The sequence below is a fragment of the Musa acuminata genome, chromosome BXJ3-10 (genome assembly GCF_036884655.1).
Source record: "Musa acuminata AAA Group cultivar baxijiao chromosome BXJ3-10, Cavendish_Baxijiao_AAA, whole genome shotgun sequence".
Taxonomy (NCBI): Eukaryota; Viridiplantae; Streptophyta; class Magnoliopsida; order Zingiberales; family Musaceae; genus Musa; species Musa acuminata.
In genome coordinates, this window is record NC_088358.1 from 30,466,078 (window position 1) to 30,493,989 (window position 27,912).

Here is a 27,912-nt window from a genome sequence, read left to right on the forward strand (position 1 = left end):
CCTGAGGGGTTCAAATATTGATGAGGGGGTGTGAAAGTATCATCTTTCGTCCTTTCCTGTGTAACGTTACATCAAGCCAGTGAGCAGTGAGCCCAAAGAGAGAGAGAGAGAGAGAGAGAGGCATCGTCTCGACAACACCCAGCGAGCGAAGGAGGGAGGCCATGAGGCGGCAGAGGGGGTTCCTCTTCCCATCGAGCGGCTCATCGGTGAGGAATCCCCCGCCTTTGGAGAGAGCGGAGGGAGAGGAGGAGGAGGAGGAGGAAGGCGGCGATCGGAGGGGAGGAGCGGAGGTGGACGCGGGGGCGGGCGCGAAGGAGGAGGAGCGATGGTCGAGGATGCTGCCGGAGCTGCTGGGAGAGATCGTGAGGAGGGTGGAGTCGAGCGACGGGCGGTGGCCGCTGCGGAAGAGCGTGGTGTCTTGCGCCTGCGTCTGCCGTAGGTGGCGCGAGGTCACCACCGGCGTCGTCAGGCCGCCCACCGAAACCGGCAAGATAACCTTCCCTGCTTCCCTAAAACAGGTCGGTTTGTTATTTCAAGATCCCCCTTTTTCCGCACCAAATTCCTCCTTTTTCCAACTCTGCAATAATTGGGGTCGCTGTTGTAGTTATAATCATCCAGCTACTGAAGTCCAAAATTGTACTCTTTTTAGAGAAATGTTTGACATTGTTTATCATGTGAATTTTTTCCTCCAAAAGAAGATGATTGATAATATGTGATTGTGGACTGTGGATGGCAGCCTGGCCCGAGGGACCTTCCAATTCAGTGCTTTATTAGGAGGAACAAGAAGAACTCCACGTTCTATCTGTATCTCAGCTTGACCCAGAGTGAGTGATCTTCAAAAGACTATCAAAGATGTATTTTCTAGCATGGTTTGTTCTTTGATTGGGTGATTGAAGTTTGATAGTGCACCATCCTGCATTGACTTCTTGTTAAGTTGCTAATTCTGATTGCTAACTTCTCTGCAAGTCCTTGTTTAGGGTTTGGTAGAACACTTTCTGTTCAACACTTTCTTCTGGTTCAGTTATTTTACTCGCCACCATTGTCCAGAGGTTAGAAACTAAAAAAACCGATCATTAAATCGTTTGAGATGTTCTCTGCAATCTCTTACTTCATATTGTCCAAAAATCATGCTTTTATTTATCGTCAATCACATACATGTTAAAGGATTTCTCCAGCAATTTGTTTCAACGTGCTGTTGTAAAGTATTGTCTAGTTTGGTCATGTTTTGATTCTAGGAACATAAGTCTGACTAATATGAGGCTGTTCCGTTTCTTACCTGAATCAAGTCTTGGGCTTTTTTGGCATGCAATGATTCCGATAAGCCGTCTTTCACTCACCCAGCGAGAGATAAACTTGCTATGGAAGTAAATGTCGAAAGGGAAGGATAGATATGAAAACCTTGGTGTTGTGTGCCTTTGAACAACTTTGAGTAGGCAAAAATCATGCAACGATTCAGTGCCATTGAGGTGATTGAGATGAGAAAATATGTTAAACTTGTCACATATCAGACCACTAGTGATTCATGAAAATATGTTGCCAAACCTTGTCATCATCTCAAGGACCAATTATGTTTTCACCCCTGAACTGGAGTTGTACTTTCTCTTGTAAGATATGTGGCTTAAGGATGGATTCCCAGTAACTTTATATTGTTCATCTGTACTCTGTGGGTTGACTAAGCCCAGTTCATGTGAAGGCGATGAATGATGTGGATCTGTGACTTGTGATCTCTTGAGTGATGATCTGCATTTTATTCAAGTGTTCTGAGATACAAAAAAGATTCTTCACTTGCTGCTAGGTGGTCTAAAATGGCAAGACAAAATTATAAAGACTATGTTACTTCAAACTTCTTTCCTTGATTTTGACACCAGATGCCATTGTTCCATACTTCACATGCAACTTCTTTGTGTTCAACTTTTTAGAGATTCTCAGTTATTTTCTTGAAGAAAAATTAAAAATGTTTATTTTGATTATTTTAATTGATTATACTCCAAGTTTGGCTTTGTAAATGTCTGCTTGCAATTTCCATCAAATCTCATGATTGCGTCTTCATTTAGGTTTGCATAATATAATTTTTAATTGCTTGGTCTTTCTGTTGTTCAGAGTATTACGAACTTTTAAGTAAAAAATATTGAACCTATTGCTTTAATGGCATGTGTATGTTTTCAAAATATGAGTTCGCATGCTTCTTTTTTTCTTTCACTACCGCATCAAGAAATTTTGGTACTTTTGGACTTCAGTTACATATTTTGTTATGTAACTTTCAGCATTCGTGGATAAGGGAAAATTTCTATTGGCGGCTCAAAGATTTAGGCATGGTGCCCATGTAGAGTACATAATCTCTCTTAATGCTGATGATCTATCACAAGGCAGCAATGCATATGTGGGAAAATTGAGGTATGCCATTAGCTAAGCTTTTGTTGTCGATGGTTACCCATGTTAAGCATGCTAATATTAGTCCAGATAACACACTCATAAAGCCGTAAGTATTATGTCGTTGGAGTGCAAATTGTCCTGAGATGTTATATATGTGTTTATTCTGAACCAAAGCCTACTAATTTGTCATTTTTGTTTGACTAGCTTTGTCAATGTTAACTTACATGGCAACTTCACTTTCACTTGGAAAATTGCAAAGTGCAAATGACTTGAATCACTTGTTCTAAAAACACTTTTATGAATGGGTAACACACTAGATGAAAATTCAATGGAAATAGACAATACTTGATTTTCTTACTTCTTTCAGTCTTCGCTCTCAGATCAAGGAGGTGAAAGTTTTATTCCACCCTCAAAAAGCAAGCTGTGTGGAATGAAATGGCTGCTGGAGAACAATATATGTTGCATCTTTTCTCTTCTTCATCTTGGTTTTCATAGAATTGGTTAGTGGTTTGTGGGTTACATACATTTTTTATATCGCGTCCATTCTTGCTTGAGTACCCAAACTGAACCTTATCCAATGTCCGTTACCTCTTTTTTCTCTCCTTTTTTACTTAATGACCTTGTGCATAGGTATCATATATGATAACATCTTACCGCACAGAGATTCTGCAGTCAACACTTCTGTATAATCTTGATGACTGTAGAATACTCGGCCACAATTCAGCTGCATCTTAAGGGCCTTTAGCTATATTTTAATTGAACTAGCTAGCATGATGGGTACAAGAATATAACCACAAACTACGGGGAAAAGTCTTCTGATTGATCTCTGCATGGCTTGCAATTTGCAACTAATAATAATCTATTTCTAAACGTATCGAGTAAAGTTAACATGAAAATTGTCCCATTTCAACAAACTTTGCCAGCTCTAGATGTTTCAATATGGGTTTGCTTTAATTCGGCTCGCATCCGGTTTATTATTGCTTTGTTACCTAGTTTATAGCCCAACTGCAAGTTAAATCTTAATGATCACCATGCTCCATCTATCCTTTGATTAACCATCTGCAGAATCTGTTTTGGTAGACTGTTTTATCTGCCTTGTCTTGTATAACCACAAAACCCAAACATTTTGATGCTGCTGATCCATTTAGCGGAGTATGTTCTATCATCACACTCTCTTAAATGGATGAGAATTATAATGATTTTATGTGCAAGGAGGATTTAGAACGAACATTTCCCGATGACTTATGTTTCCTGATTTGAAATTTTTGTTGTCCTATGCAGATCTGATTTTTTCGGCACCAAGTTTAAGATCTATGATAGCCGATCGCCACCCTGTCACGGACAAACTTCTAAACAAGGTGTTTGATGTAATGCTTATGTATGTCCGTGTCTTTTGGCATGTTCATGCCTTGTACAGAATGTAAAGGGGCGGCCGAAGGCTTAATAGTCCCATTTTAGTTGGGTTGGTGGCCTCTTTAGGCTTGTAAATAAAGGTTGTGTCATGTGGACACGCTCGAGAGCTTTTCGGTCTGTAATGGACCATTTTACCCTTTGTTGTGCCACTGTTCAGAGCTTGTAAAGTCTGTTTGTAATTTGCTTTGTCTATGAAGTGTTTTTCGGACATGTTTGCTTGTGGATCCCGTTTGAGGCGTTCTCTTTAACCCGTTCTCTCTTTTGTTGGTCCTAAGGGACAATGGGAGGCTTCGGGGAGGCTGACCTTTGCGGACGGACGCGCAAGGGTGCCGCACGACTTAGGCAAAACCAGCTAAGTCCGTGTCATATGGTATCAGAGCGGGACAAGCACTCATAGAAACACTTGACATGCAAACGTGGGGGACCTAGCGGGGCTGCGTGAGGGCAGTCAGCACATGCGCGACCGTTTGAGGGAAAACGGGCATGGAGATGTAGGGAAAAGAGTCGCTCAGAGGAGCGGGCATCTGAGATTGGCATTCAGAGGAATGGCCAACCCTTCGCGCAAGAGGCACCACGAGAACAGGCAAGCTTAGAAGAATCTGGAGCGCACAAAGGTTGGGATGGCTGAGTTTGAGCTACGGCTCAACGTTGACAACTTTACTTGATGGTGCTCAAGGCAAGCGAGGCGCTTGGCAAAAGGACGAGACCATGCAAAGTGGAATGAGTTGCTCAGCGACCGAAAGAGTTGTGCAAAGCTCACAGAGGTGAGGGGAATTGCTAACTCGAAGAATTCGGTACTCATGCATGGGCTTGTATGTGGACGATGGATTGTTCGTGGCCATCCCAAGGCGACCGAGACTCGGCGCCATGGAGCATTGAAACTTTCTCTTCGGCATGCGAAGGATACGTCCGGAGGAGGTTGAAGTGTGCAACGAGTTCAGCATGTTGCTAGGCCTGGAGGGGTGCAGCGGTGGTTGTATTGACGTGGAGGCGCAATCTAGCAAGTGCGTTTGCAAGAGGCAGAACAATGCACAGTTTGTTCAGCAGATCGGAGTAGTCCAAGGGGATGGTGGTCTCCGAAACGAAGAGAGATGTTGCTCAAATGGGATAGTTATCCAGGAGGGATAAGTCCCGGCTCTCCAGAGGGAGAATCATGTGCGACGGACTGCACATGTTGAGGAGGAGTACCTCAACAAAACAACAACTCCACGAAGCTCGATGGACTGAGCAAGCGGCGAGGAGTCGTCGCATGATCTCGCTTGAGAGAATGCATTGGTGGATGCATTGCGAGATCAAGTGGGGGAGCGACCCAAAGCAACTTAAATGAAGGCACACTTGGAGTCGATGTGGAGATCGGACTCAAGGGAGGGCTGACCCGTGGAATGGTGGGCACGAGGGCCACCATCGACTCAATGCAAAAACGAGGAGCGGAGCAACTTGGGTGTAACTTGGTGAAGTACCCAAGCCGCATGAAGGGAGCCAGCAGAGAAGTTGGAACATGGAGCAGACGCACAGTGCTTTCCTTAGACAGAGGTCAAAGACATGAACTCTTGCAGAGGCAAGAGTAGGATCATGTTGTTCCATGGGTCCTTCATTCTGACGGAGCGGACTCATCTTGCATGGTGCCAAAGACGAAGGGAGCTTCTAGGCACATGCACCTTATCTCGGAGGAGCATTTGATGGAGGAACTAAGGCGACTCAATTTGCGGAGGCGAAGTTGGGTTCAGAAGGCCTTAGCACGGGGCAAGAGGACGCAGAGGCGGGTACTCTTGAAGAATATGCCACAGTGTTGCCATTCAAGTTGCCATGAAGGAAGCAGTGCGCAGCGGAGATTGTGCTGGTAGGGGCAGAGGCCCAGGATCCAGGCAATGGTGCACAATTTACAGCGAAGTCGGTGGACTTCGGGGGCTTCTAGGCGACGGACTGTCCTAGAGCGGTGCTTCATCTAGGTGTGACCCAAGAGTGGGTGGATGAAGGTCGATTGCCAAAGGAGCGAACAAAATCGAAGGTGGAGGAGACCCTGCGATGTATTGGCAGAGGCCACACATGGAGGGTTCACAATTCGAGTTTATTCCACAAGGATCAGAATGCAATGGAGATGTCACCAGGAGGCGACATGGTGCAGCGGATCGTGGTGGAATAGTTCGTGGCAATGCGACACACACGACACAGTCCCGGGAGGGACTAGATCATATGGAGGTATGATCGGGAGCTACTGGGAGCTCCGCTTTGGTGAACAACACGACGGCAAGAAGGGCTATGGATTCAAGGAGTGAAGGCCATGGTACCGCAGAGGCGGGTCTTCCGGGCGTGCACCGAATTTTGCATCGGATGAAAACCTTGGTCATCAGCATATGGGGGCTGGGTTCCACCAAGGGAAAAGTTCGAATGCAAGTACCAGTGAGTCCCATGAGAGGGACTTGATCATGCAGAGGTATGATCGAAGCAGCTGGAGAGTTGGACTGCTCCAGAGCTCATATTCGCTTAAGGGAGCCCGACAAGTCAGAGGACAAGGTCGAGTAAGCGAACGTTGCTACCAAGGAAGCTAAGGAGAACAGAATCGGTGCAAACCCTACAATGTGATGGCAGAGGCCATACATGGGAGTTGTAGTCTGTATTTCCATCGACCAAACAGACTGCTTGGAGAACACAGAGGTGTTGAAGCAGGAGGTCGAAAGGGGCGAGGAAGCGACGACAAGTCCAGAGGGACTTAGCTACCCAAAATCAAGCAATCAGTGAGAATGGAGGTGGACTCAGAGGAGTGTCACGAAGGCATATCTACTGATTGTGAAGAAAAGGGATGTAGATGCGAGGCGACGGATAGTAGGGCCATGGGCATGGCAGCGCCATGGTACCGCAGAGGCGGGACTTCCGTCAAAGTCATTGATCCCTTGCTCTCACGGAGGGAGAGCGCTTGGTCGTGAAAGGGGCCGAGGAGGTGGAGCATGCAGAGGCAATCTCCAAGTACCGAGACAAGGCTGAAGGGCAGAGGCCAAGAAACTTCGTAAGACCGGTGTCAACAAGTTTCTCATCAAGATAGCCGTAAGTGAAGGACTTCGGGTCATGCAAGAGTGCACGACCAAGGAACGAAGCAGGCAGTACGTGGTGCTGTACCTTTGCTACTCAGTGGAGTAGGCAGCAGGGTTGATGGAGAAGACGGTACAATCCCAGAGGCGACCTCATCTATCAGAGAATTACTCCAAGTTGGGGTGAAAACTTCCTGCATTCCAGAAGTTCAATGGCATTGAGAAGGTGAATCACAGTAGCTAACTCAACGCAAGGAGTGCAAACACTTCAAGTGCTTCAGAAGTGTGAGCAAAGAGCAGGCGAAGGCCAGTAACCAGCTCGATGCAAGAAGTACAACCTCGAGGAGGCGGGCGAAGTCAAGTAACCTTTGCCTTCTCAACTCTTAAGAGAATGGGCGAAACCGAGTACCCCAGTTCTCTTATCTATCTAGCAGAGGAGCTCTGCACAAGTTCAAAAGACCCTTCGAAGATAATGGAAGACAATAGTTGTCAAATCCTCACCAACGGTGATCAGTGCTACTGAGAGTAGATTGTCCGCTTCATTTCCCAACGAAATGCCAATCGAAAGCGGAAGTGATGCGAACCTACTTGGATGTGACAACTAACTGAAAGAAGAGTCAATGAGCAGATTTTGTGGAGGAAGGACCCAAAACTTCAGAAGTTTGCGAGGCGATGCTCGTTAAAGCTCCAACAAGCATCCACCCAGTTCAAGCAGCATGTGGAAATTTTGAGAGACTGGCGCAGTAAGGATGGTCTTTTTCCTTCATTTGGGGGATCCGTAAGAATCAACAATGATCAACACAACTCAGCCAACCCCACACCAGAGTCAAGAGTCATTGGTGAGTTGAAGCAGCATGGCGGATCAAAGGTTCGACTACTCAGAAACAGCAGCGGAGAGCAGCTGGGAGCCAGGAGGCGCATTGCAGCTAAAGCAGAAGATTGAAGACTCAGCAAAGGCGAAGAGTTGCAGTGTTCACAAAGGCTTCGACGAGGACGTCGAAGGGATAAGTGGGGGAGAATGTCACGGACAAACTTCTAAACAAGGTGTTTGATGTAATGCTTATGTATGTCCGTGTCTTTTGGCATGTTCATGCCTTGTACAGAATGTAAAGGGGCGGCCGAAGGCTTAATAGTCCCATTTTAGTTGGGTTGGTGGCCTCTTTAGGCTTGTAAATAAAGGTTGTGTCATGTGGACACGCTCGAGAGCTTTTCGGTCTGTAATGGACCATTTTACCCTTTGTTGTGCCACTGTTCAGAGCTTGTAAAGTCTGTTTGTAATTTGCTTTGTCTATGAAGTGTTTTTCGGACATGTTTGCTTGTGGATCCCGTTTGAGGCGTTCTCTTTAACCCGTTCTCTCTTTTGTTGGTCCTAAGGGACAATGGGAGGCTTCGGGGAGGCTGACCTTTGCGGACGGACGCGCAAGGGTGCCGCACGACTTAGGCAAAACCAGCTAAGTCCGTGTCAACCCGGTGGTGCCAAGGCATCGAGCTGTCGATCGAGCCGCCGTTTTGCCAGCAATCAAATAAGCCCACAGGTCCCAGCGGGCAATTTCGTGATTAGTCAGGTATCCTACAAATTCAATCTTCTTAAAACAAGAGGGCCGAGAAGAATGCTGTGCACTCTGAAGTGCCCTGCAATGGTGCCCTCGGCATCGGATGCCGGAACCATGGTCCTAAAAAACAAAGCTCCAAGGTGGCACGAGAACTTGCAGTGCTGGTGCCTGAACTTCCATGGTCGCGTCACGGTTGCCTCGGTGAAGAACTTCCAGCTGGTGGCATCATCGGATGCCCCCAACCGAGCAGGGGGCGCTGATGACGATGGCGACGACCCTGTGCTACTCCAGTTTGGGAAGGTAGGGGACGACATGTTCACCATGGACTACAGGGAGCCGCTGTCGGCCTTCCAGGCATTTGCCATCTGCCTCACCAGCTTCGGCACAAAGTTTGCTTGTGAATAGAAAGCCTTCTCTTGATGCTCAAGCGGTCATGTACTTCTGGACTTGAATGCCTGAGTGTCTAATGAAATCGGTAATTTAGCCGAGGCGGGTGCGGCGATGGAGGACGGACGCTGACAGTCGAATTAGTGGGCCTGTAATGGGCTCACGCTGTAGTAAGGCCTGTAATGGACCCATTTTCCTTTTAATGTGATGGCTCAAAATTTATCTCAAATGTCATGGAAATTAAGCTTTACCAAAGAAAGCCTGCGATCTAACAAGTTGATGTCTCCGTGTATTAAACTAATACAAAACCTTAAAAAAATGTCTTAGCCTGAGAGACTCTGACTAAAAAATCTCTCACGTCAACTCTTTAAGTTTAAGATACCGTAGGAAATGCAAGTTGATAGCAGAACCTAAGAACGTATGGATCAACGCATATCTACTGTGATACTGTTCAGGCGACGTCATTAACCATGTGTTGGATACTCTCCAGCTCTATTTCCAAGTGGAAGGAGAAGAATAGTATATGATCTCCAATTTGGTTACAGCCAAGTTGCCCTCTAGTAGATTGATTACATGTCATTCGGATACTCTTTTATTGATTTGAGTGGATGAGCCAGCTGATGAAGAGTATTCAAAGTCAGAACCATAATATAAATCAGCATGTCCTGCCCTTATAAATCTACAAGTGATCTAACCACATGTTTGTCTCATTAAATATACTTTTTTTGTCTTACACTATAGATATATCTTCGACAATAATATTGGATTCAGAGACCTGCAAGTGAAGTCCTGCTTAAGAATCGCACCTTTCCGTATGGAAACCAAACGACGCGACTCGTTCCGTAGACGGTCAGTTGTCGACCTCAACTGTAACATAGATACTGTTGATTCGGACGCTGCTCCTCTCGCTTTTCCCTGCATCCCATTTCGCAACTGAGTCTCCGCGATGAGGATCGCCTCCCCTGACGTCTCCGAGTCACCGCCGACTCCACCTAACCGCCGCCGGAAGCACCGCCGCCGTGCCCCTCCTACCCCTTCCACCATCTCCCGGGACCCGCAGGACCAGTCCTCCCCTCCTTATTCCCTGCCGTCCCGCTCCGGCACCGATGGTGGGGAGGACCCCGACGCCGTATATGAGTCCGAATTCGGATCCTGCTCGGATTCCCGCTCCTTGTACGCGTCCGACTCGATCCAGCCCTCCTACATCAACGTGGCGCCGCTTCCCGTCTTTCGCGGCGAGCCGTCGGAGTGCCCGGTCGCCCACCTCGCTCGGTTCGATCGCGTCTGCCGCGCCAACAACGCCACCTCCGTCGACACTCTCGTCCGCATCTTCCCCGTCACCCTCGACGGCGATGCCGCCCTCTGGTACGACCTCGCGGTCGAGCGCTGCCGCCCGGCCATGCTGTGGCCCGACATCCGCTCTGCCTTCCTCCAGGCCTTCACCCGGCCCGACTTCGCCGACCGAGCGCGCTCTGAACTCATGTCCATGCGGCAGAAGGACGGGGAGGGCGTCAACAGCTACCACCTCCGCCTGCAGTGGATACTCAGGAAGTGGCCCGACCACGGCTTCCCCGACGCGCTGCTCAAGGGCTTATTCATCGATGGGTTAAAAGAGGACTTTCAGGATTGGATTCTGCCGCAGCGGCCGGAGACGCTGGCCGACGCGGTGAGTCTGGCGCTGAGTTGGGAGCAGGCAAGGAGTGTTCGAGAGGCAAGGAGAGGGAACATCGATGGTGGTGGTGAGGTGAAGTGTGGGTTCTGTGATGGGGATCATGAGGAGAGAGGGTGCGAGGTCAGGAGGAGGATGAAGGAGTTGTGGTTGAGGAGCAAACTGTCGCCATCCATGAGCGTGGTGAGGAGGGGAGGAGGAGGAGGAGGAGGGGACGAAGGAGAGGGAGGGCTTGGGAGGAGGGGAGGGCAGTGCCAGTGTGGGAAGCATCAGTGCTGGAAGAAGTTCGACAGGAGCAGTAGCAGTGTCGGGGCCGCGGCTGATGCAAATGCTACTGCAGCTGAATGAGATGAGATGAGATGTGTGGTATATTGTCATTTAGTTACGTAGAAATGGCTTTTTATTGTTCTTATGGTCACTCACGTATGTCCATACTCAATTTGGATATGGATACATGTTATTGGATGGATATTTCATACGTGAGAAAAAGACTAAATAATAATAATAATAATAATAATTTTATATTGATAAATATGTTAATTCTGATTAAACTAAACTTGATACATTTCTAACCCATGTCTTGTCTACTACTACTATGAATTATGAATGTACCAATATTTGTACGTATGTGATGTGGATTATGAATGTAGAAATTACCTATACATACTAGCATGAATTATGAATGTAGAAATTACCTATACATACTAGCATGAATTATGAAAGGCCGCAACAGAGACTGGCAGTTCGTTTCCTGTCTCACCGACGATTCTCGCTCTCGGAGTGTTTCACGAAAGATTTGGTCCCCTCAGGCTTCTTCCCGGACCACGGCGCACGGCGGGTAAGGATCTCTCACGTCCGTCCTCTCCACCCGACTCTTCCCCGCCGCTCACGGAACACGAGGCGATGGCGCCCGCGGTGATGTCACGACACCCTATCCGAACGCGACGCGGAGCTCGATCTCGCTCCAAAGTACGCCCTTTTGTTTTGCCTTTATAAATAAATAGGAGATATCGTGCGCCCCATCCCCGATCCCGTGGCTCCATCTCCCTCAGCACCGCAACGATCGCCCTCGGTACAAGTTTCGTTGTGGAAGATCAATGACACGCGGCGTCGCCCCATCCGCCGTCCGATTTATTTGGGACTCCCTCCTCCGCTATTTTCTCAGGTTTTCGCTTTGGTCCCTTTTCCTTTCATCGACTTTTGATCTTGGAGGATGGATTTTGGTCTACGAACGTAGAGAATATTCGATTTTTGTTTTGCTTGGACTCTGAAATGTCTCGATTTGGCAAGATTTGGTTCTCCTTCGCAAATTCTTGTTCTTGATTGTCTACTAAAAACGGCTCTTCTAGCCTTGTGTTGATCTTCTTTTCTGATCGCCAAACAAGGAGCTGCTAGGTTTTGGTGATTTTATTTCGTTTTCGTTTTCTCTTTTATCTCTCTCTCTCTCTTGGCATCTGAATTTTGGATTTTCATTTTAGATTTTGTTGGATTGGCATGTGGCATGCTACCGTTCGCCCTTTGGGGAGCTTTTTCTTGATTGGCTATCAAGACTCGTGTAGCTATTCGATCTCTTCATATCTATAACTAGGTCATGAGCATCCAAACTGAACCATGTTAGAGAAGACGTCTGATTTTGAGGAAATTGCACAAAGCAGTTGGGATGAAGTAGATGGGGAATCGAAACAAGAAATAAAGTTGTTAGCTTTGGTGAAAACCTGAGCAGTCTGCTTGAGTTCACAGAAAGCAACCACCAAACAAGAATTCAGGCGGATTATGCGTTCTTTCTCAAGAATGAAATCTCTTTTAATTTTTCCTCCTTTTTTTTTTTCTTATTGGTCACTAATAACGTCCTTGACTGTCATTTATAATTCGTGAATATGGATGGAGATGGTAAAGGCTTAGTATTCCCTAACACTTGTGCTGCCTAGCTCTAGAATATAGATCCTTAAATGTGCCCCAGCTCTTGGTGTCGATGTATGGGAATTGTATTCTGTGGGTGACTATCCTAGTTCCACTGGCTGCATGTCTCGGGACAAAATTCTGTAGCGGTTAATTGTTTTTATGCTTCATTCTAAGTAATGGGACTTTGTTCGACTGAATGTTATGTGATAAGCTTTTTTTTTTTTTTCTGATGTTTTTCCATTTTAAAAGTAACATCCAAATAGGTGATAATTCTCTGCTATCTGTTTACATTATGGATGCACCTGTATCAAGTGTTATTTTGGAACCATTTCTTGATTGCATCATTGATACTGCAGGTCTCAACATGCAACTTGTTTTGTCTTTGCAGGACTGACCACAGTAAGGGGTGACCTAAACTTTAGATCGCATAAGATGAGCAGCGGTGCCGTAGGTAGTATAACATCTGAGGACGTTCACAAGTTCAAACAAGGACCTGATCATCTCCTCGTCCTAGTTCATGGCATCGGGGCTAGGTAAAAGTATTTTTCTTTTTCATTATGTTGCAATGGGACTTTGAATTCTGCAGAGTGATGACACTTTTGGTCGATGACTATTTGTAAATAGATGGCTGCTTGGTTCCTTTGGAAAATCGGTTATCATATCTCATCATTGAAATGCTAATGTTGAACATCACCATTCCATCTCCAGCATGGTTGATGAACTAAGCCATGCCATGGTTGTCAGTTTGTGAAATGGGATTGATGTCTCTTCTGTTATTTTAAGTTGGAGTTGTTAAATGACAATTGTGAAACAGTAGTTATGTTTCTGACCAAATTATGCACTAACACAGTATGCAATATGCAGCTCTAGTGACTGGACATACTCAAAGGCAGTGTTAAAAAAGCGTTTAGGAAGCAATTTTTTAATTTATGGTATGCTATTTCTTGTGTTATTATCGTGGACTACATTTATCAGAGGGCATCGTGAGTTACTTATGAAATGTATTTTTCCTCACAGCAAGTTCCTGCAACAGTTATGTAAAAACATTAGATGGAATTGACAGAGCTGGAAAGCGACTCGCAGATGAGGTGTTGGTCAATTTTTACTGCCGAATGAATGCAATTCTCTTTTACCAATAGCTGCTGTTACTGCTATACTGACGAACTTTTGGAACAGGTCTTGAGTGTGATTCATAAGACAGGAAGCTTGAAAAAGATCTCTTTCACTGCACACTCCTTAGGTGGTCTAATTGCAAGATACACAATTGCTGTTCTTTATTCTTCAGATACCTTGCAGAAGGATCTGAATGATGGTTATAAAACTGGAAATCCAGAAAATTTAGAATGTTCATCAAAACTAGGCAGTATTGGTGGATTGGAACCAATAAATTTTATTACCTTGGGAACTCCACATCTCGGGTTTATAGGGAAAAGGCAGGTAAATTCTTCTGTACCAATTCATTCATCTAAGGCCATCATAGTGGTCAATTCATTCTAGCTCACCGTTGCCGTTTTTTCCCTTCCTCATCCAACTTGATTGTGTTTTTAGATTCGAGGATATAAGATTTTTGCTATAATACTTAAATTTTGAAGAATATTTCTTAGTATTGTGTTTCTCATCTATTATGATTTCTGCTTTCTGTACTATTTTTATTTTCAACCATTGATTCTGGGAAGAAATTAGGGGAGAGAGTACCTAAACACAAATAGAAGAAATTTTATTATTTACAGAGTGACTCGATTAATTAACTCCAGGTTTTTATTGATTCTGACTTATTATGGTAATTTTGTGTAATTAATGGAGCTTCACTGGGATATGGTATTTCTTATCAAGGGGAAAAAAAAAAACTAGATTTTTAATATCTGGGGAAGTTGTGCTGGGAACAAGAAGCATATTCACAGTCATATGTCCTCTATCACACAGAGGTTTCAGCTATGGGCCACTATCAAGGATACAGATTCCTCCTATGTTTCACTACTAATAGGCATGGTTTCACAACTTTGTAGATCAACACATGGGAAGCTTTTTTAGTCGATTTTATGGTTTTTTCGGGCTATCCTAATGTTAAAAAGAAGTATATGACACTGTTGAATTTCAATTTACAGTTTCCGCTTCTTCTGGGATCACCCATTCTCGAAAAGCTTGTTCCACCAGTGGCCGCCATATTTGTTGGCCGAACTGGTAGTCAGCTGTTTCTTACAGATGATGAACCTAACAGTCCACCCCTCCTTTTAAGGATGGCATCTGATTCTGAAGATTTGAAATTTATGTAAGTTGAAGTAATCAGATACTTAAAAACAGATTTGTCTTCTTTCTCGAGGTTTTTGACACACTGTTATTTGTATTTTACTTTGCAGATCTTCTCTGGCTGCATTTAGGATTCGTATTCTTTATGCCAATGTTTCGTATGATCGTATCCTTTGATACTAGTTTTTCTAGTAACTGCAGTACCATAACATGGATTTATTTATATGATATTCCCTATCATAGAATATCATATTTTCCTTGCAGCAACAGTTTTCTTGAGCTTCATCCAGATTTGGTCGGCTGGCGAACATCTTCAATCAGGAGAGAGTATGAGCTTGCTAAGGTACCTCGATCGATATTTAGTGTACAAACTGCAGCAAGTCTTTGTTGATGACTATTCTTAGTTTCAAAACACGACACTGAATACAATTTTAGGCAGTGGGTCACACGATAATGTTCATCATATGTCTTAAACTAACTTTTGTGTATCTAACTTGCACATAGTTGGAGTATAAACAGGTAAGGGATTGGCATTTATCGGATAAAAGCAACGTTTTCAAGACAGGATTTTGTACAATTTTTCAGTGGAGGTTTTCCTCAGAAAAGAAAAAAAGAATTAATTTTCTCTCAAACTATTTATTATGAGGATGTTGCTTGGTGATTCACGTTGCAGCCCTCTCGCGAGTCTGTGGATGGCTACATGCATGTTGTGAATGTGGAATACTGCTCCCCTGTCTTATCCGAAGGCCCTCCTCGTTTTCCTTCAGAAGCAGCAACGGCAAAGGCAGCTGCCCAAACTGTCTCAAACACACAGAAAACAGCAGAATACTACGGATCGATGGAAGGCATGTTTATCGGGTGACAATTTCCATATCTCGGTGCTGCTTTTTGATGGATTGTGTTGTTTTTTGACATGGTGAAATTGGAAGCAGAGGAGATGATACGCAGCTTACAAAGGGTCGGATGGAGGAAAGTTGACGTCAGTTTCCATGCAGCAACTTGGCCCTTCTTCGCCCACAACAACCTCCACGTACGTACGGGTGTAACTCCGATTCCATTTCATGTTGGTTTATTTGGTGTGTTTGGATGGATGAATGGATGATGCGTTGTGACTCAGGTGAAGAGGGAGTGGCTAAACGGTGCTGGTGCCGGCGTCATAGCTCACGTTTCTGACAGCCTCAAGCAACAAGAGTTGTCTCGCACGCTTATTGCCGCAAATCTGTAGCCATTGCTTCGTTTTGCTTGTTGGATGAGTTTTCTTTCCGCCCGATCCCTGCGGTTGCAGTGCCATGTATGTATACATTTAATGGCGTAGGCCGCCTTAGATCTGGTGTATTGTTGATTGAGCTCAGACTGCAGCTCTGTGACTGACCCAAACCTAACTCGGACCATCATCAGATCAATTTGAGATGAAGAGATGTTGTTGATAGAACAACAGCAAATATTCCAAAGATCTGTCATTGTTTTGATCTGTGAATACTATAATAAACAGAGGCATTCCCATATATTTTTCTTATTTTGTACATTTTCCTGATATCACAAGCCTGAAAATTACCCCAACAAGCTAACTTTTTAAACATACCGTCACATGAATCTTTGTAAAACGCTGACTTTGCACAATGAATCAACCACGAATGGGATTCACAGCGTAGAATACACTAGAGAAAAACAACTTTGCACAGTGAATCAACCACGAATGGGATTCACAGCGTAGAATACACTAGAGAAAAACAAACAGGACATCCGGAATCCAGCAGAGAGGTTGAACATATAATATAAATAGGGCTAGAGATCAGCCGATGGTCAATTGGTACTAGAACATAGTGTAGCTGCATACACATGTAGATCGGTCAGATGAATAAGATTAGCCATCAAGGTTCCTTGACTCCTCCCGCCGAAAAGGAAAAGAAAACAAATAAAAGAAGGTTCTGGTTACAAGCAACAATGAGTTCCCACTCGAGTGATATACCCGGTCAACGATAAATCATATGGAGATGAATATATCTTCTTAGCTGATAATGCATGCCGATACAGCACAACCTTGCAATAAGGTCTCACTAGGTGGAATGCTAGTAATGTTCAGCTATTAACGAACCCTGGTCAGTTTGAATCAGCTCGTTGTATGCGTGGCCTCACTGGTGTCTTTGAAGGACTCACCCTGAGATGTGGGATTGAAAGCTATTTTAGTTTGCACAAACTCTACAAAACATCAGCTGAATGGTAGTCAGGATCTTGCCTGATAGGTAGGGCTCCCAAAATTGTGCCACTACAATTCAAAGCCATGATTGCACTTTCAGCCTGCATTAATCGAAATGCAAAGTGGAAAACATTAATCGAAATGCAAAGTAGAAAACCTTTAATCACCAGTGTAGAAACAGACTGATGGATGCAATAATACCACTTCTGCTATATTTTGTATGTACCAAGCAATTACCAAAATTAAGCTGTAAGATCGATAAAAGATGTGTATTATCCTATCTTACCCTTGAAGGTTCTTGTGCTTTCAAGAGGTAGATTCATGTGTAATATCCTTGTACCCATGCAATTACCAAGACTAAACCTAAGATCTTTCAGCTTCTTTACCACATAACTGGTCCAAAAAATGTATAAACCCTACAACCATAAGATGATGTGATATGCACAAGCTTGGAAAGAGTCTGATATATTACGTCTAGGTTTTTAAAGATATTTAAGCAGAAACACACAAGTCCAACCATATCTTAAACCATCAATTGATATTACCATCAATTGATATTTGACCCTTATATAAGCCATAAGTTTAACAACTCTACACTAATAGTAAGTTTCTTGCAACATACTACTTTATTATTAACAATATGTAATTCAGTATTCTTCAAATTGCCATGGTAATTAAAGATATCTTGTTGACATAATGTTAGACATCAACTATTGAATAACCTCTGCTTCAATTCTGAGCAATCTTAACTAATCCATTTCTAGTGAAATAGAATGAAAATTTGTCAATGTATCGGTCAAACAGCAATTAAAATATAAGTTCACAATTAATTACCTGAACAAACTCTACAAATGCAATACATGTTGAGTGCACATTATCACCAAGCAGCCTCAAACGAGAAACCTGTGAAACACTATTCAAACTGAGTCACTAACAAATAAGGCACCGTTACAAGCTTAATAATGAAAAGCATTCAACAAATTGATCATATAGTGGGTAGTTAGCTAACCTCACCACAAAACCGTTCAAAGAAAACTTTGACATTTGTTTGAGTAACCTGCAACAGGACAAGTTAAGGCCATGACATATTATAAACATGATGCATTTACAATAATATTCATAATAACCATCACAAATTAGACTTCATAGTTATATTTTAACACATACCACTTAGTAATTAGGGAAAAAGAAGGATCATAATGCAGGAGGCAGAGATGCATTTACCTTCTTATCAATATTTGTACAATAAACTGTCCTTACAACCATTTCTTTCTCATCTTCAGACTGCATCAAAATCTTGGCAGTCAGTACTCCAGCAAAAAAATTATAAAGTGAAGAAGCATCGGACAATCTGCCCTTACTTTTTTTCTTATTCCTAAACAGTCTCTACAAGTAAAACTGTACATGAAACGATAAAAAATACTTACCCTAGGAAGAAATTTTGGATTCACTGGCAGAATTGCAGTTTTTGAAGGTAGGACTCTGAGAGGATAATAACCTAGCATTGTCCCACCAAGATTTAATGCTGCCCTCGCACCATCTATGAGCAAAACAGCATGCTTGTTAGTATGACATGTGTGATTCATGCATATCCAAGAAAGAAATGCTAATCATATATACTTACCCTCGTCAGAGAACTCTATGAATGCAAATCGTAGGACTGAGTGGGGATCACCACAAATTCGGCAATCTACTACCTTCAGTATGAAATTTAAAATGTAACATGATAATCAGAAGAGAAAAATGAAAAACATGATAAGTTCATTGTATTTGTGCTTTTACAATGACATCAAAAATTGATGGATAAGCAAAAAATATCTTACACGACAGCAATAAAATGGGATAAAAACAAGAAATTCCTTCCTCCCCCATGTGGGATTAGCCAATTCATTTATTAACCTCCAAAACACAGATGTGTAACCTTCTCCCAGGATTGCTAATAATTTAGTTAGCTTAATTATTGTTTTGAGTTAAATTATTAAGAAATTCCTGAAAATAAATTTTTTTTGATATCTTATCTTGGATCTATTGTTCAACAAAAAAATAAAGGTTAGACATTGTTGATCATACAAGAATGAAATGGTTATAGTAGAGAGGGTGTTACGTGTGATTATCATCTCAGACTGGAATTTGAAACTTTGGAGAATGCTACTGCAGAACCTAGGACTGCAACAGTGAGAGGTTTCCAATTAATTTCATGGATATTTTACTCCACGTTCACAAGCATCGACGACCTGATAGGGAAGTGGTATTAAACAAGATCGGTTGCAGATTAGCTCATCGAGTGGTTGTTTCACACTTGTAAATAGTGCTATTACTGTCATTCTATCTTGAACATCCCCTTTTCATATGCTAAAATGGACAATAAAGAGCATAGATCACAAAAGAAGAAACTGACTATGCTGAGGTCATGAAAGTGATAAACATGTTCATTGCTTGGTAAATCAGAAGAAAATCACAAATGTAAAGCAAAACTATGAGATTCCCAGCCCTGTTTATCTTTTCTTTGTGCAATGCATAACATTTGGCAAAAATATGATTATCATAGGCTTTGTAAAAGACAGAAAGAAAATTTCTAAATACTTTATAGTATGTGAAGTTGCGAACTTACTGGCCCACAATTCGCAAATACTTCAGCAAGCTTTTCTTCAGTTACCTGGCATTCATCAAACAACGATCCATATCAGCACGACAGACAACAGTACTGGATAAGGACCGAGCCATCTTTTCAAGAATGATTGAAATATAAAACAGCAACGAATAAGAAGAAATCACAAGATAGACTCACAAGCTGATCGATGTCAGACACATATACAGTTCGCCTAATGCTATCCTCCCTCTCAGCTCCTCGAAGTCTATAATTCGTCCTCCTCCTCCCCTGGTTATAACCATTTCTTCTCTGCCAAAGAAGGAGCAGTATCAGCGACCGAGGAAAACACTTATAAAATAAACATTTTTTTTCCTAGTTCTGGACACGTTTTAACAGATCTTGTTCATACTCCAATTCCAAATCATGCCGTCTTCCTCTGATAAGGTTGCATTTTCTCGAAAATGCATGGAGAAAGCCCGAAAAAGATTGACATTTTGAACGAGAAACAGAAACCCAGAATCCCTTAAAGCTAAAATTCACATGATCCAAAGCTTAATTTCGAAAAAGCAACGAGAGACGTAACGCAGTTGAAAGTCGAGTAAGGAATCGATGCAATTACTCTGGGATTGGGCTGATTATTCGATGATCCATCGCTGCTGGAATCCTTACTAGTACCATTGTTAGTCATCAATAGATTATTGTGATAGAAATCATTCCACGACACGAAGACGGGCGCATCGGCCGACATCCGGCCGTCCGAAACCCGGTGGGCACCGGCGCCACCGCCGGGGGCAGCATAAGAAGAAGGGAAGAACTCCTTGGCGGACGGATTCAATTTGGAGAGCAAATCCACCAGATTCTTCACATCCCTCTGGTACTCCCTCTCCGTCTCCGCCGCCGGTGACTGGCGGTGGATGACCTGATTGTCCGCCCCGATCGCCTTCTCAGCCACCGCAGCCATTTTATTTCCCCTTACAGAAAAAGGTAAAATAAACACACAAACACTACCGAGAACAAATCAAGACCCGATCGAGCTGGACGATACGATCGAGATAGCGGACGCAACGAGGCGATCGAGCGGAAAACATCAGCAAGACGCGATCATTTTCGCCATCGCCGGCTCTCCCACTGCTTCTTTTGTGTAATTGGCGGAGTGAGATGGCAATCCGAGGAGAGAAAGACGAGGGGCGAGAGGAAAAAGATGCGATGAACCCAAGAGAGATGGAGCTGCTGCTGCTGCTGCGGCTTGCTATATATAGAAGGGATTATTCGCCTAATTCGTTTTCTTTCTATTTCTTATTAATCCTCATCGACAGTGCGAGAGATGAGGAATATTTAATAATACCATATTATATTGGAAGAAATAGGAAGGAGACCAACGTATTGTGTACTGTATTAGATTAGATTATATTAGATCGGTTTATTGATGACTTAATTTAGGGATTAAGCAAGCAAGCCTGTTGTTAATTTGTTAGGTTAGTTAAGCCTTTTCCACAGATTCGGGTACATAATTATCTCGATTCTGTTATTAACTGATACGATGTTGTTAATCGTCTTCGTCACAACGGAATTCCCATGAATTATTGTGGAGTCGATCCAAGATGGGCTAACCCACCCATTGTTGGGCCGAGGAGGAGACACCCGTCCTGCGCTCCGGTTGGAATGCCGTGTACGTGTGTTGGTGCCATTTATTTCTTTCTACAGGTTATCGACATGGATGTGATGATTTTGACTTGACATCTTTACGGTCAAAGGAAATGTTTGACCAAAGGAATGTAATTGTTCTTCGAACTCCAGTTTTAGAGAGTCTTTAGTGACGCGATATTTGGAACGATTCACGTTAAGATCACAGGCAATAATGAACAACTCACTCCATGATCTCGTCGTCGTGTATTTTACTGTGATGGTAAGAAACACGATAGAAGGTAATGAATAGCTCCCGGTAGAAAAGGTAACATTCGAGTGAGAAATAATATCCTACTAGAAAAGGCAATCTCATTGCATGCATATCGAAGCCCATCCATCTTACGTGCTGACCTTCGCACACCGCGAGTTTCCAATTTAGTTTCTATCTGATTGAAGCGAGGGGGGTGCGAGCAGCAATGAAACATCAAGTTCTTCACCGAGCCAGCAATATATATATGTAATATGCCAAGCATTTACTGGAGTTCGACGGAGTCAGATGAATCAGCATCCACTGTCCTATGAATCTGCCGACTCTCGGCTTTGAGAGACATCCTAGTATGATCTCGTCAGGCTCGAGCGATCCATTTGATCATCGAGGGATTCAGTTTCAACAGGAAAGGTGAGGTTTACGAGCACCATAGACAGACAAGGACGATAGAGCACCACTGGTGGTACGCTGATTTCAGACTCGAGAGCAAATTTAGGTCGCGCTGCTGCTTCCCGAAACCTCAGAAGAAGATACTTTTGTTGACCGAAGCAACGCCCGAGTCCCTATGACTGTCAGTGTTTCGAGGGCGACTTGGTGGTGGGTGCAGCTTCCCTGACCGGGAATTCGGCGCCTTGGATGATGTGTACAAGGAAGATCCGAGTCTCTGTGCAGGCTGGTGGTTGCCGGTGCTTGTCTTGTTTGGTGAGCTAGTTTGCTCTATCGATGGCGTCGATCGATGTGGATGTGTAGTTACAGACAAGAGATCCGCCGTTGCTACCACCTTCTGATACTTCAAAGAATGCACACTGACTGCTGTGTCTTGTTCTTCGATGTCAGGGTGGGAGGATGGAAAGATGAATACAAAAGGCGAAAAAGTATGCTCGGCGGATCAACAACTGGACATCGACGACGAGTGACGATTAGATTGTGTTTTTAGCTACGATATCATCAAAGCAGCTTTGCAATTTGTCTAAGGACGACGGACCTGATTCTGACATGATTTCGGACAAAGTCAAGTCGCTCCTTCAATTAATAACCTGATTCCGAAGCAGGTAGAGAGAGAGAGAGAGAGAGAGAGAGAGAGAGAGAGAGAGAGAATAATAATAATAATAATAATAACACAAGCGGCTGACGGACGGGAGGCATTCTGTCAAACAGGTTGCGGAGGATGAGAAAGCACAAGAAGACACACGGGAGGAGGTGAGATAATATACGTATACATTTATGGTGGAGATCGGGTGTCTTGGCCCAGCCACGGAACGGGATTTCACTCTCGCAGGAGAGTTGCCGGTCGCGTTTGGTCGCGTGAGAATGTGTTCCCTGTCGGAACCGAGACAGCTGAGCTGGACGCATGATCCTTGCCCCGGTGGTAATGTTATAGTATTTGATGTTCTCGTTGTTATTACCTGATAATGTACCGATTCAAATCTCTCTCTGCGCGTCCATTCATTCCCGTAGTCTTTCTCGTGCTCCCGAGGAGGTTCGTACGAGCCGAACGCCTTGGACCGGTCCTGTTGCGCTTCCTTCCCCTCCATCCTTGCGCCTCTCGGCTCCCCTAGCTCTCTTCCGCACTCCCCACCACCCCCCCGCTCTCTCTCTCTCTCTCTCTCTCTCGCCCCCCCGACTTCAAAGGTACCTTCTTTATCCCCCTTTTCTGTTAATTTCGGAATCGTTGGAAGAGATTGGGAAGCTGGGAGATGGCCTCCGAGGGGAGCGGAGGGGGAAGGTGTGATTTTGTTGGGCGGTGCTCCGTTTCGCTCTTCTCCTTTCTGACCTCATGGTCGATTGGCGAGACGGGGAGGATTTGTTGTGGTCTTCTTGCCTTTTCTGAAGCCAGGAGAGGCAAATTAGGTTTTAATTTTGTTATTCTCGTGTGGATTATGAATTTCTTATTTGATCCTACACAAAAATTGTTCTTTCGGTGTGCAGGTACTGGGGGGGTTCGTGATGGCGAATCGGATCTCGGAAATAAGAGGGAGGCTCGGCGGAGTTCCTTTCCGCGATTCAGAGTGAGGAGGGAGGGTTTGGCAAATTCAAGTGTCGTGATTTGGCAGATGGACAGGAAAGGTGGATTGTTGGTGGGGAATTAGATTTCGATTCCTTGACTATCTTGTTGTTTCTTTTTTTTAATTCATTTGAGATGTCGGGGGAGTGATCTGGAAAATAAGTGGAAGGAAAAGGGGATTTCTTTTGGTAGGCGTCTTTAATTGCTTTGGGATATCTCTTACGTTGGTGGGGAGGATTGATGGGGAATAAGATGGGAAGGAGGCGGCAGGTGGTGGATGAGAAGTATACGCGGCCGCAGGGTCTGTATGTGCTTAAGGACATTGATCACAAGAAGCTGAGGAAGCTCATTCTCGAGTCCAAGCTGGCGCCTTGCTATCCAGGCCTCGAGGACTACTCTTTCACTCTCGAAGAGTGTCCCATCTGCTTCCTGGTCCGTTTTTCTTCTCATTGTTTTGTATCTACGCTGTTCTGTTTCCGTTTCTTGATTGCTGTGGGTTCAAGATTTTTGATCCGGGATGCCTCATCTTTTGTTGTTTGATGGAATATATGATGATTTTATAACATGGAAAACATTTTGGGTTCAGTATTATCCGAGCCTTAACCGGTCAAGGTGTTGCATGAAGGGCATCTGCACAGGTACTGCAGAAACTTTTGTTAAACATTTAAAGGAATTATCATCAGATTTCCAGTTACTGTATACGGATCGTTGGTTTCATTTCTCAAGTTGGATTCTTGTGCAGAGTGTTTTCTTCAGATGAAACCACCACATTCAACTCGCCCGACACAGTATCCTTTTTCTCAGATGCTGATGCAGCTGGTTCTAATTTTCATCACATAAAAGGTCGTCTCCTTGACTTCAAAGGTGCCCCTTCTGTAAAACTTCAAACTATGCCGTGGAATACCGTGGTGCAAAGACAAAAGAGGAGAAGGGCATGGAACAAGTTGTAAGTTCTTCACTGAACTCGGCATGCCTGCTTTCTTGGAATTGTCAATGTTCTATTGCTGCATGAGAGATGGGTTTTTATTTGCCGAGAGTTCTCTGTGTAAATGCAGGAGGAGCAGAAGGTTATAGAAGCCCAGATACGGATTCGGCAGAAAGAAATACAGGATGAAGCGGAAAGGATGAACAAGAGACAAAGTATAAGTTCATCCAGCAGAATAATGACTCCAACAGATGTGAGATATCATGATACATACGATACCTCTATCTCAGGTCTGTAACGGGGGAGATTTGTGCTTTTACATCGTTGCCTGTAATTAATTTGTTTAGCACTAAATAGCCACCTTTTTTATTTTTTTATTGTTTACTGAACAGTGCCACCTTTGAAATGCACAAGACAATCAATTGACTTTGGTTCATCTCAAGCCTCATGCTCTGCACCTGCAACCACAAGGTTTTCACAATTGAGACAGAATAGGTAGGAAAAAATGCTGTTGCATGTTTTGATCAGTGATAGGTGGATTGATCCTGATAAAATAGAGATTGAACAATTATGATGAAGAAAATTTTTGGTCTAGCATCCAATAGTTCATGGGTTTGATCTGTGGCATTTGGTATTCGTGCTTATGGGGCCTTTCTTTTTGCTGTCTAAAGTTTTGCTTTTCTTTTGTCTGGTCTTGAAGATGAATGCTTCCCCATACTATACTTGATTGCTTATGTTACTCCACGAACCATAGGTCAACTCTAGCATCATTTTCTCACTATTATTAGCCTATTTCTTGCTCAGTTTGCTTACTGATCTCATTTAGGTTAATAGATACAAAATCAAGTTATCTAAAAATTTCAAAATATAAGTAACAAGAAATGTTAATGTTCTTTATAAGGATGATCTTGATGACATGGAACTTGTGAGATAATTAAATTTGTCTGTGCGTAAGAAGACCCAATAAAAGGCGAGAAAGAGGGAAAAGGGGGTCTGCGGTGGGAGTCATTTTGAAAATGTGAAATTCTTGCTTCAGAAGTGACATAAGATCTCAAGATAAAATTGGATGATCTATGACTTCTATTTCAGATGTGTATTCTATTTTTTGGACTTCTTTTTTTTATATCTCCTGCTACATCTACACTATGAAACCGTTTATGATATTGGATGTTATCTTTTTATATCATCTCTCATTCCAACACACTGTAAAATGTAGGGATGATAATTTTGACCTAGATCTTGAAGACATAATGGTCATGGAAGCAATCTGGCTCTCGATTCAGGTAATACGATCATGATATATTGAATACAATGAAACATAAACTGAAGTAGTGCTGATTATAGTAACTATGCTGCAAATTTGACAAATGCAAATTTTATGTATGTCAGTGAAGTGAGTGAATGATTCTTTGTGCTATCTTAAAGATCCTTTTTCTGTAGATTATTCAAAAGGCTCATTAACTCTATGATTCTGAGATCCTATGTGTTAGGCCCTCATGAATGACATGCTAAATGCCCCGTCTTTATGTTGGTGTACTCTTTATTGCTTGTTCATTCCCTATGCCAGTCTGCTCTGTTTACTTTTAAGCACCTTTATCCTATTCAGACTGATATTCTTGTAATCATTGCTAACATCCTGATAAAAACACAATCCGGCACCAAAATTGTGCTGTTACTAGTTTCGTACTACTTTTATTAGGTCCCATAATTCAATAACATGAGCATGTATTGCTTAACAGTCGTCTGAGGTCTTTTTGCTAAATTTAGTCCCACTGAACTAATTCTTCATGCAAATACGCCGAGCTTGTATTATTCATCGAATGGCACCCAGTTAGTATTTGGATCAAAACTTTGTGTGGCTATGTTGCCAGTTCCAACACTGATGTACTTTATGCTGATCCATTGGTAGCAGATAAATGTATAATTGTAAAAGTTGTTGATTTTCTTCTTGTGATTTCTAATCTTTTCTGTCAACACATCTTGAAACAACAAAGTCCATAAGTTTTGGTGGATGCTTTTGATTTTTAGTAGCTTACTGAAGTTCTCTTTATGTATCAATATACAAACTCACAACACTTGGAACAAGACAGACTAAAAAGTTGAACTGAGGGCTCTAGGCTTGGGTACATATGACAAGCAGTGCAGTGCATGTGATCACCTTGTGATCGTGTAATATGAAGCTGCCATTCTGAAGAATATATTATCATATGACTGAATTGTACATTCTTGTAGCATATGGTATAAAATTTGAAATTATGGCTAATGCATGTTGTTGTCGTTCATCAGTGACTCTACATATATCTAAGTTCTCAAGGATTCTTTTAGACTAAGCTTATTGCTTCTGTCTATTGATTGTTTATGAACAGAAACTATCAGGTTTGTGCATGACCTAGTCCATCAGACATTAGTGTGTGAGAAACTTGGTAACAATGTGTTCTGTCACTCCCTGTCAAAACTACCAAAGTTTCTGTGAAGCATTAAGATGGTCGAAAATGCAATTGAGAATCATGGAAACAACCTTCCTGTATGGAGGGGAAAGACTGCATTCATTGACCACCCTGCATTCATGGAGCCTTGAGCACTGGGCATGCCCTTTTTCGGAGTACTCAACTGGAATCAAATATCCATTCTCTAAGTTTCATAGCATGAGCCCTTTGTATGTTTGGGAACCATGTTGCGTATATCTTCATGCGGAAGCATGTGGCCCTCCATGTTTTATGCCTTTGCACAGGCAGTTATAAAATTGTTCCATGATGTTGTGTTCTTTCTCAGCACTTGGAGAAGGCATCTGCTGTTTGCATTTATAGCTTCTGGGTTACATAAGCTCTATACGGACATCGGAACATGGATCATGATATTGCTGGTGCTTTCTTGTTAGCCATGCAAGGATAAATTGCGTCTATCATCTTCTCCTATCCTTTATTGTCAGTCTTAATTCTAACTTCTTACTATTACTATCATTATTATTTTGAACAGGAGCAGGGATCTCAAGGCAATCCAGGTTGTGGTGGCAGCTCTTTGCCTGGACCATCAACCTCCGGTGAATGGTACAATCTCCATAGAACAGCTCCTGCGAAATTATCTTCTTCCGGTGGGCTGGCTTGTGCAGCTGCAGCCTTAGCCGAGCGTCAACATATGAATGGTGATGCTGCTGCTACTAATGCTGCCGCCATTTTACGAGACGGCGGGAGTGAACTGCCGAGGGAGGAGTTTGGGGAGTGTTCGACGGACCAGTGGTCAGAGGTGGCCGAAGCAGGAACCAGCTATGCAGGCTCCGATGGGATGGTGGAAGCAGGGGCAGCAGCGATATCACACTCGGAAGGTACGAACATGGCTTCAGGACTTTCTGTTCCGGAGAGCTTCGATGAACAGATGATGCTGGCCATGGCTGTTTCACTAGCAGAGGCTCAAGCGAGGACGAGTAGCCATGGAGTCAGCTGGCAGTAAATACTGGTGATTGGCTTTGACGATCTGCATCCTGTTCCACTTGGCCATTTGTTTTTCTTGTGATAGCTGTTCTCGTTCCTTGATTGTTAGTTGGTCTCCTATATGTGTATGCTCGAAAAAGGAAGTAATGGAGAAAAAAAGGAGGAAAATATGGTGGTGTCACTTTTGTGGAATCCAATCTAAATGTGATGGTGTTCAAATGGTGGGGTGTTATTTGGCACTGGAGATGGACAACAGCAAGCTGTGACGCGATGGGGCGACTCATCTCTAACCTTTCGTTTGGT

The 27,912-nt window shown here is 43.4% G+C and overlaps 4 protein-coding genes across 8 annotated transcripts; 3 read left to right on the top strand and 1 right to left on the bottom strand.

The window, feature by feature from the left end:
* The first annotated feature begins 95 nt into the window (after positions 1-95).
* LOC103968872 (tubby-like F-box protein 1) lies at positions 96-8,981 on the top strand. The gene is made up of 5 exons (XM_065172647.1): positions 96-518; positions 737-824; positions 2,265-2,394; positions 3,655-3,699; positions 8,269-8,981. Exons 1-5 carry the CDS (start codon positions 162-164, stop codon positions 8,768-8,770), a joined length of 1,122 nt encoding a protein of 373 aa, XP_065028719.1. The 5' UTR covers positions 96-161; the 3' UTR covers positions 8,771-8,981.
* A 2,167-nt stretch (positions 8,982-11,148) lies between these two features.
* Positions 11,149-16,075, top strand: LOC135584694 (lipid droplet phospholipase 1-like). 4 transcript variants are annotated; one of them, XM_065172643.1, is made up of 12 exons: positions 11,149-11,390; positions 11,474-11,586; positions 12,712-12,856; positions 13,188-13,255; positions 13,341-13,411; positions 13,500-13,760; positions 14,429-14,592; positions 14,681-14,736; positions 14,861-14,913; positions 15,244-15,415; positions 15,503-15,600; positions 15,688-16,075. In XM_065172643.1, the coding sequence occupies exons 3-12, from the start codon at positions 12,756-12,758 to the stop codon at positions 15,793-15,795; spliced, it is 1,152 nt and encodes a 383-aa protein (XP_065028715.1). In that variant the 5' UTR covers positions 11,149-11,390; positions 11,474-11,586; positions 12,712-12,755; the 3' UTR covers positions 15,796-16,075. The 4 variants fall into 4 exon arrangements, with proteins under 4 accessions (XP_065028715.1, XP_065028714.1, XP_065028713.1 ...); XM_065172642.1 differs by having other exon boundaries at positions 11,149-11,586; XM_065172641.1 differs by lacking the exons at positions 11,149-11,390; positions 11,474-11,586 and adding an exon at positions 11,600-11,706.
* A 241-nt stretch (positions 16,076-16,316) lies between these two features.
* LOC103968874 (polyadenylate-binding protein-interacting protein 9) lies at positions 16,317-20,600 on the bottom strand. Of its 2 annotated transcripts, none has more exons than XM_065172645.1 (10): positions 19,977-20,600; positions 19,556-19,666; positions 19,379-19,423; positions 18,392-18,464; positions 18,195-18,307; positions 17,992-18,051; positions 17,777-17,824; positions 17,602-17,670; positions 16,814-16,868; positions 16,317-16,735 (listed from the first exon to the last, which is right to left on the bottom strand). In XM_065172645.1, the coding sequence occupies exons 1-10, from the start codon at positions 20,316-20,318 to the stop codon at positions 16,671-16,673; spliced, it is 981 nt and encodes a 326-aa protein (XP_065028717.1). In that variant the 5' UTR covers positions 20,319-20,600; the 3' UTR covers positions 16,317-16,670. The 2 variants fall into 2 exon arrangements, with proteins under 2 accessions (XP_065028717.1, XP_009380492.2); XM_009382217.3 differs by having other exon boundaries at positions 16,317-16,728; positions 16,807-16,868.
* A 2,071-nt stretch (positions 20,601-22,671) lies between these two features.
* Positions 22,672-27,806, top strand: LOC103968875 (E3 ubiquitin-protein ligase GW2). The gene is made up of 9 exons (XM_009382218.3): positions 22,672-22,883; positions 23,181-23,688; positions 23,843-23,894; positions 23,999-24,044; positions 24,121-24,202; positions 24,312-24,471; positions 24,574-24,676; positions 25,398-25,464; positions 27,158-27,806. Exons 2-9 carry the CDS (start codon positions 23,497-23,499, stop codon positions 27,626-27,628), a joined length of 1,173 nt encoding a protein of 390 aa, XP_009380493.2. The 5' UTR covers positions 22,672-22,883; positions 23,181-23,496; the 3' UTR covers positions 27,629-27,806.
* Positions 27,807-27,912: the final 106 nt, after the last annotated feature.

Coding starts and splice junctions, on each gene's coding strand:
- LOC103968872 (XM_065172647.1), top strand. CDS start 162: ATGAGGCGGCAGAGGGGGTTCCTCTTCCCATCGAGCGGCTCATCGGTG. Junction 519..736: donor TCCCTGCTTCCCTAAAACAG/GTCGGTTTGTTA, acceptor TGTGGATGGCAG/CCTGGCCCGAGGGACCTTCC. Junction 3,700..8,268: donor AAGATCTATGATAGCCGATC/GCCACCCTGTCA, acceptor AAACCAGCTAAG/TCCGTGTCAACCCGGTGGTG.
- LOC103968875 (XM_009382218.3), top strand. CDS start 23,497: ATGGGGAATAAGATGGGAAGGAGGCGGCAGGTGGTGGATGAGAAGTAT. Junction 23,689..23,842: donor AGTGTCCCATCTGCTTCCTG/GTCCGTTTTTCT, acceptor TTTTGGGTTCAG/TATTATCCGAGCCTTAACCG. Junction 24,677..25,397: donor TCACAATTGAGACAGAATAG/GTAGGAAAAAAT, acceptor TGTAAAATGTAG/GGATGATAATTTTGACCTAG.
- LOC135584694 (XM_065172641.1), top strand. Junction 13,761..14,428: donor GGTTTATAGGGAAAAGGCAG/GTAAATTCTTCT, acceptor TTCAATTTACAG/TTTCCGCTTCTTCTGGGATC. Junction 14,737..14,860: donor TGCCAATGTTTCGTATGATC/GTATCCTTTGAT, acceptor AGCTTCATCCAG/ATTTGGTCGGCTGGCGAACA.
- LOC103968874 (XM_065172645.1), bottom strand. CDS start 20,318: ATGGCTGCGGTGGCTGAGAAGGCGATCGGGGCGGACAATCAGGTCATC. Junction 17,671..17,776: donor TTGAACGGTTTTGTGGTGAG/GTTAGCTAACTA, acceptor AGTGTTTCACAG/GTTTCTCGTTTGAGGCTGCT. Junction 16,736..16,813: donor CACAATTTTGGGAGCCCTAC/CTATCAGGCAAG, acceptor TTTCAATCCCAC/ATCTCAGGGTGAGTCCTTCA.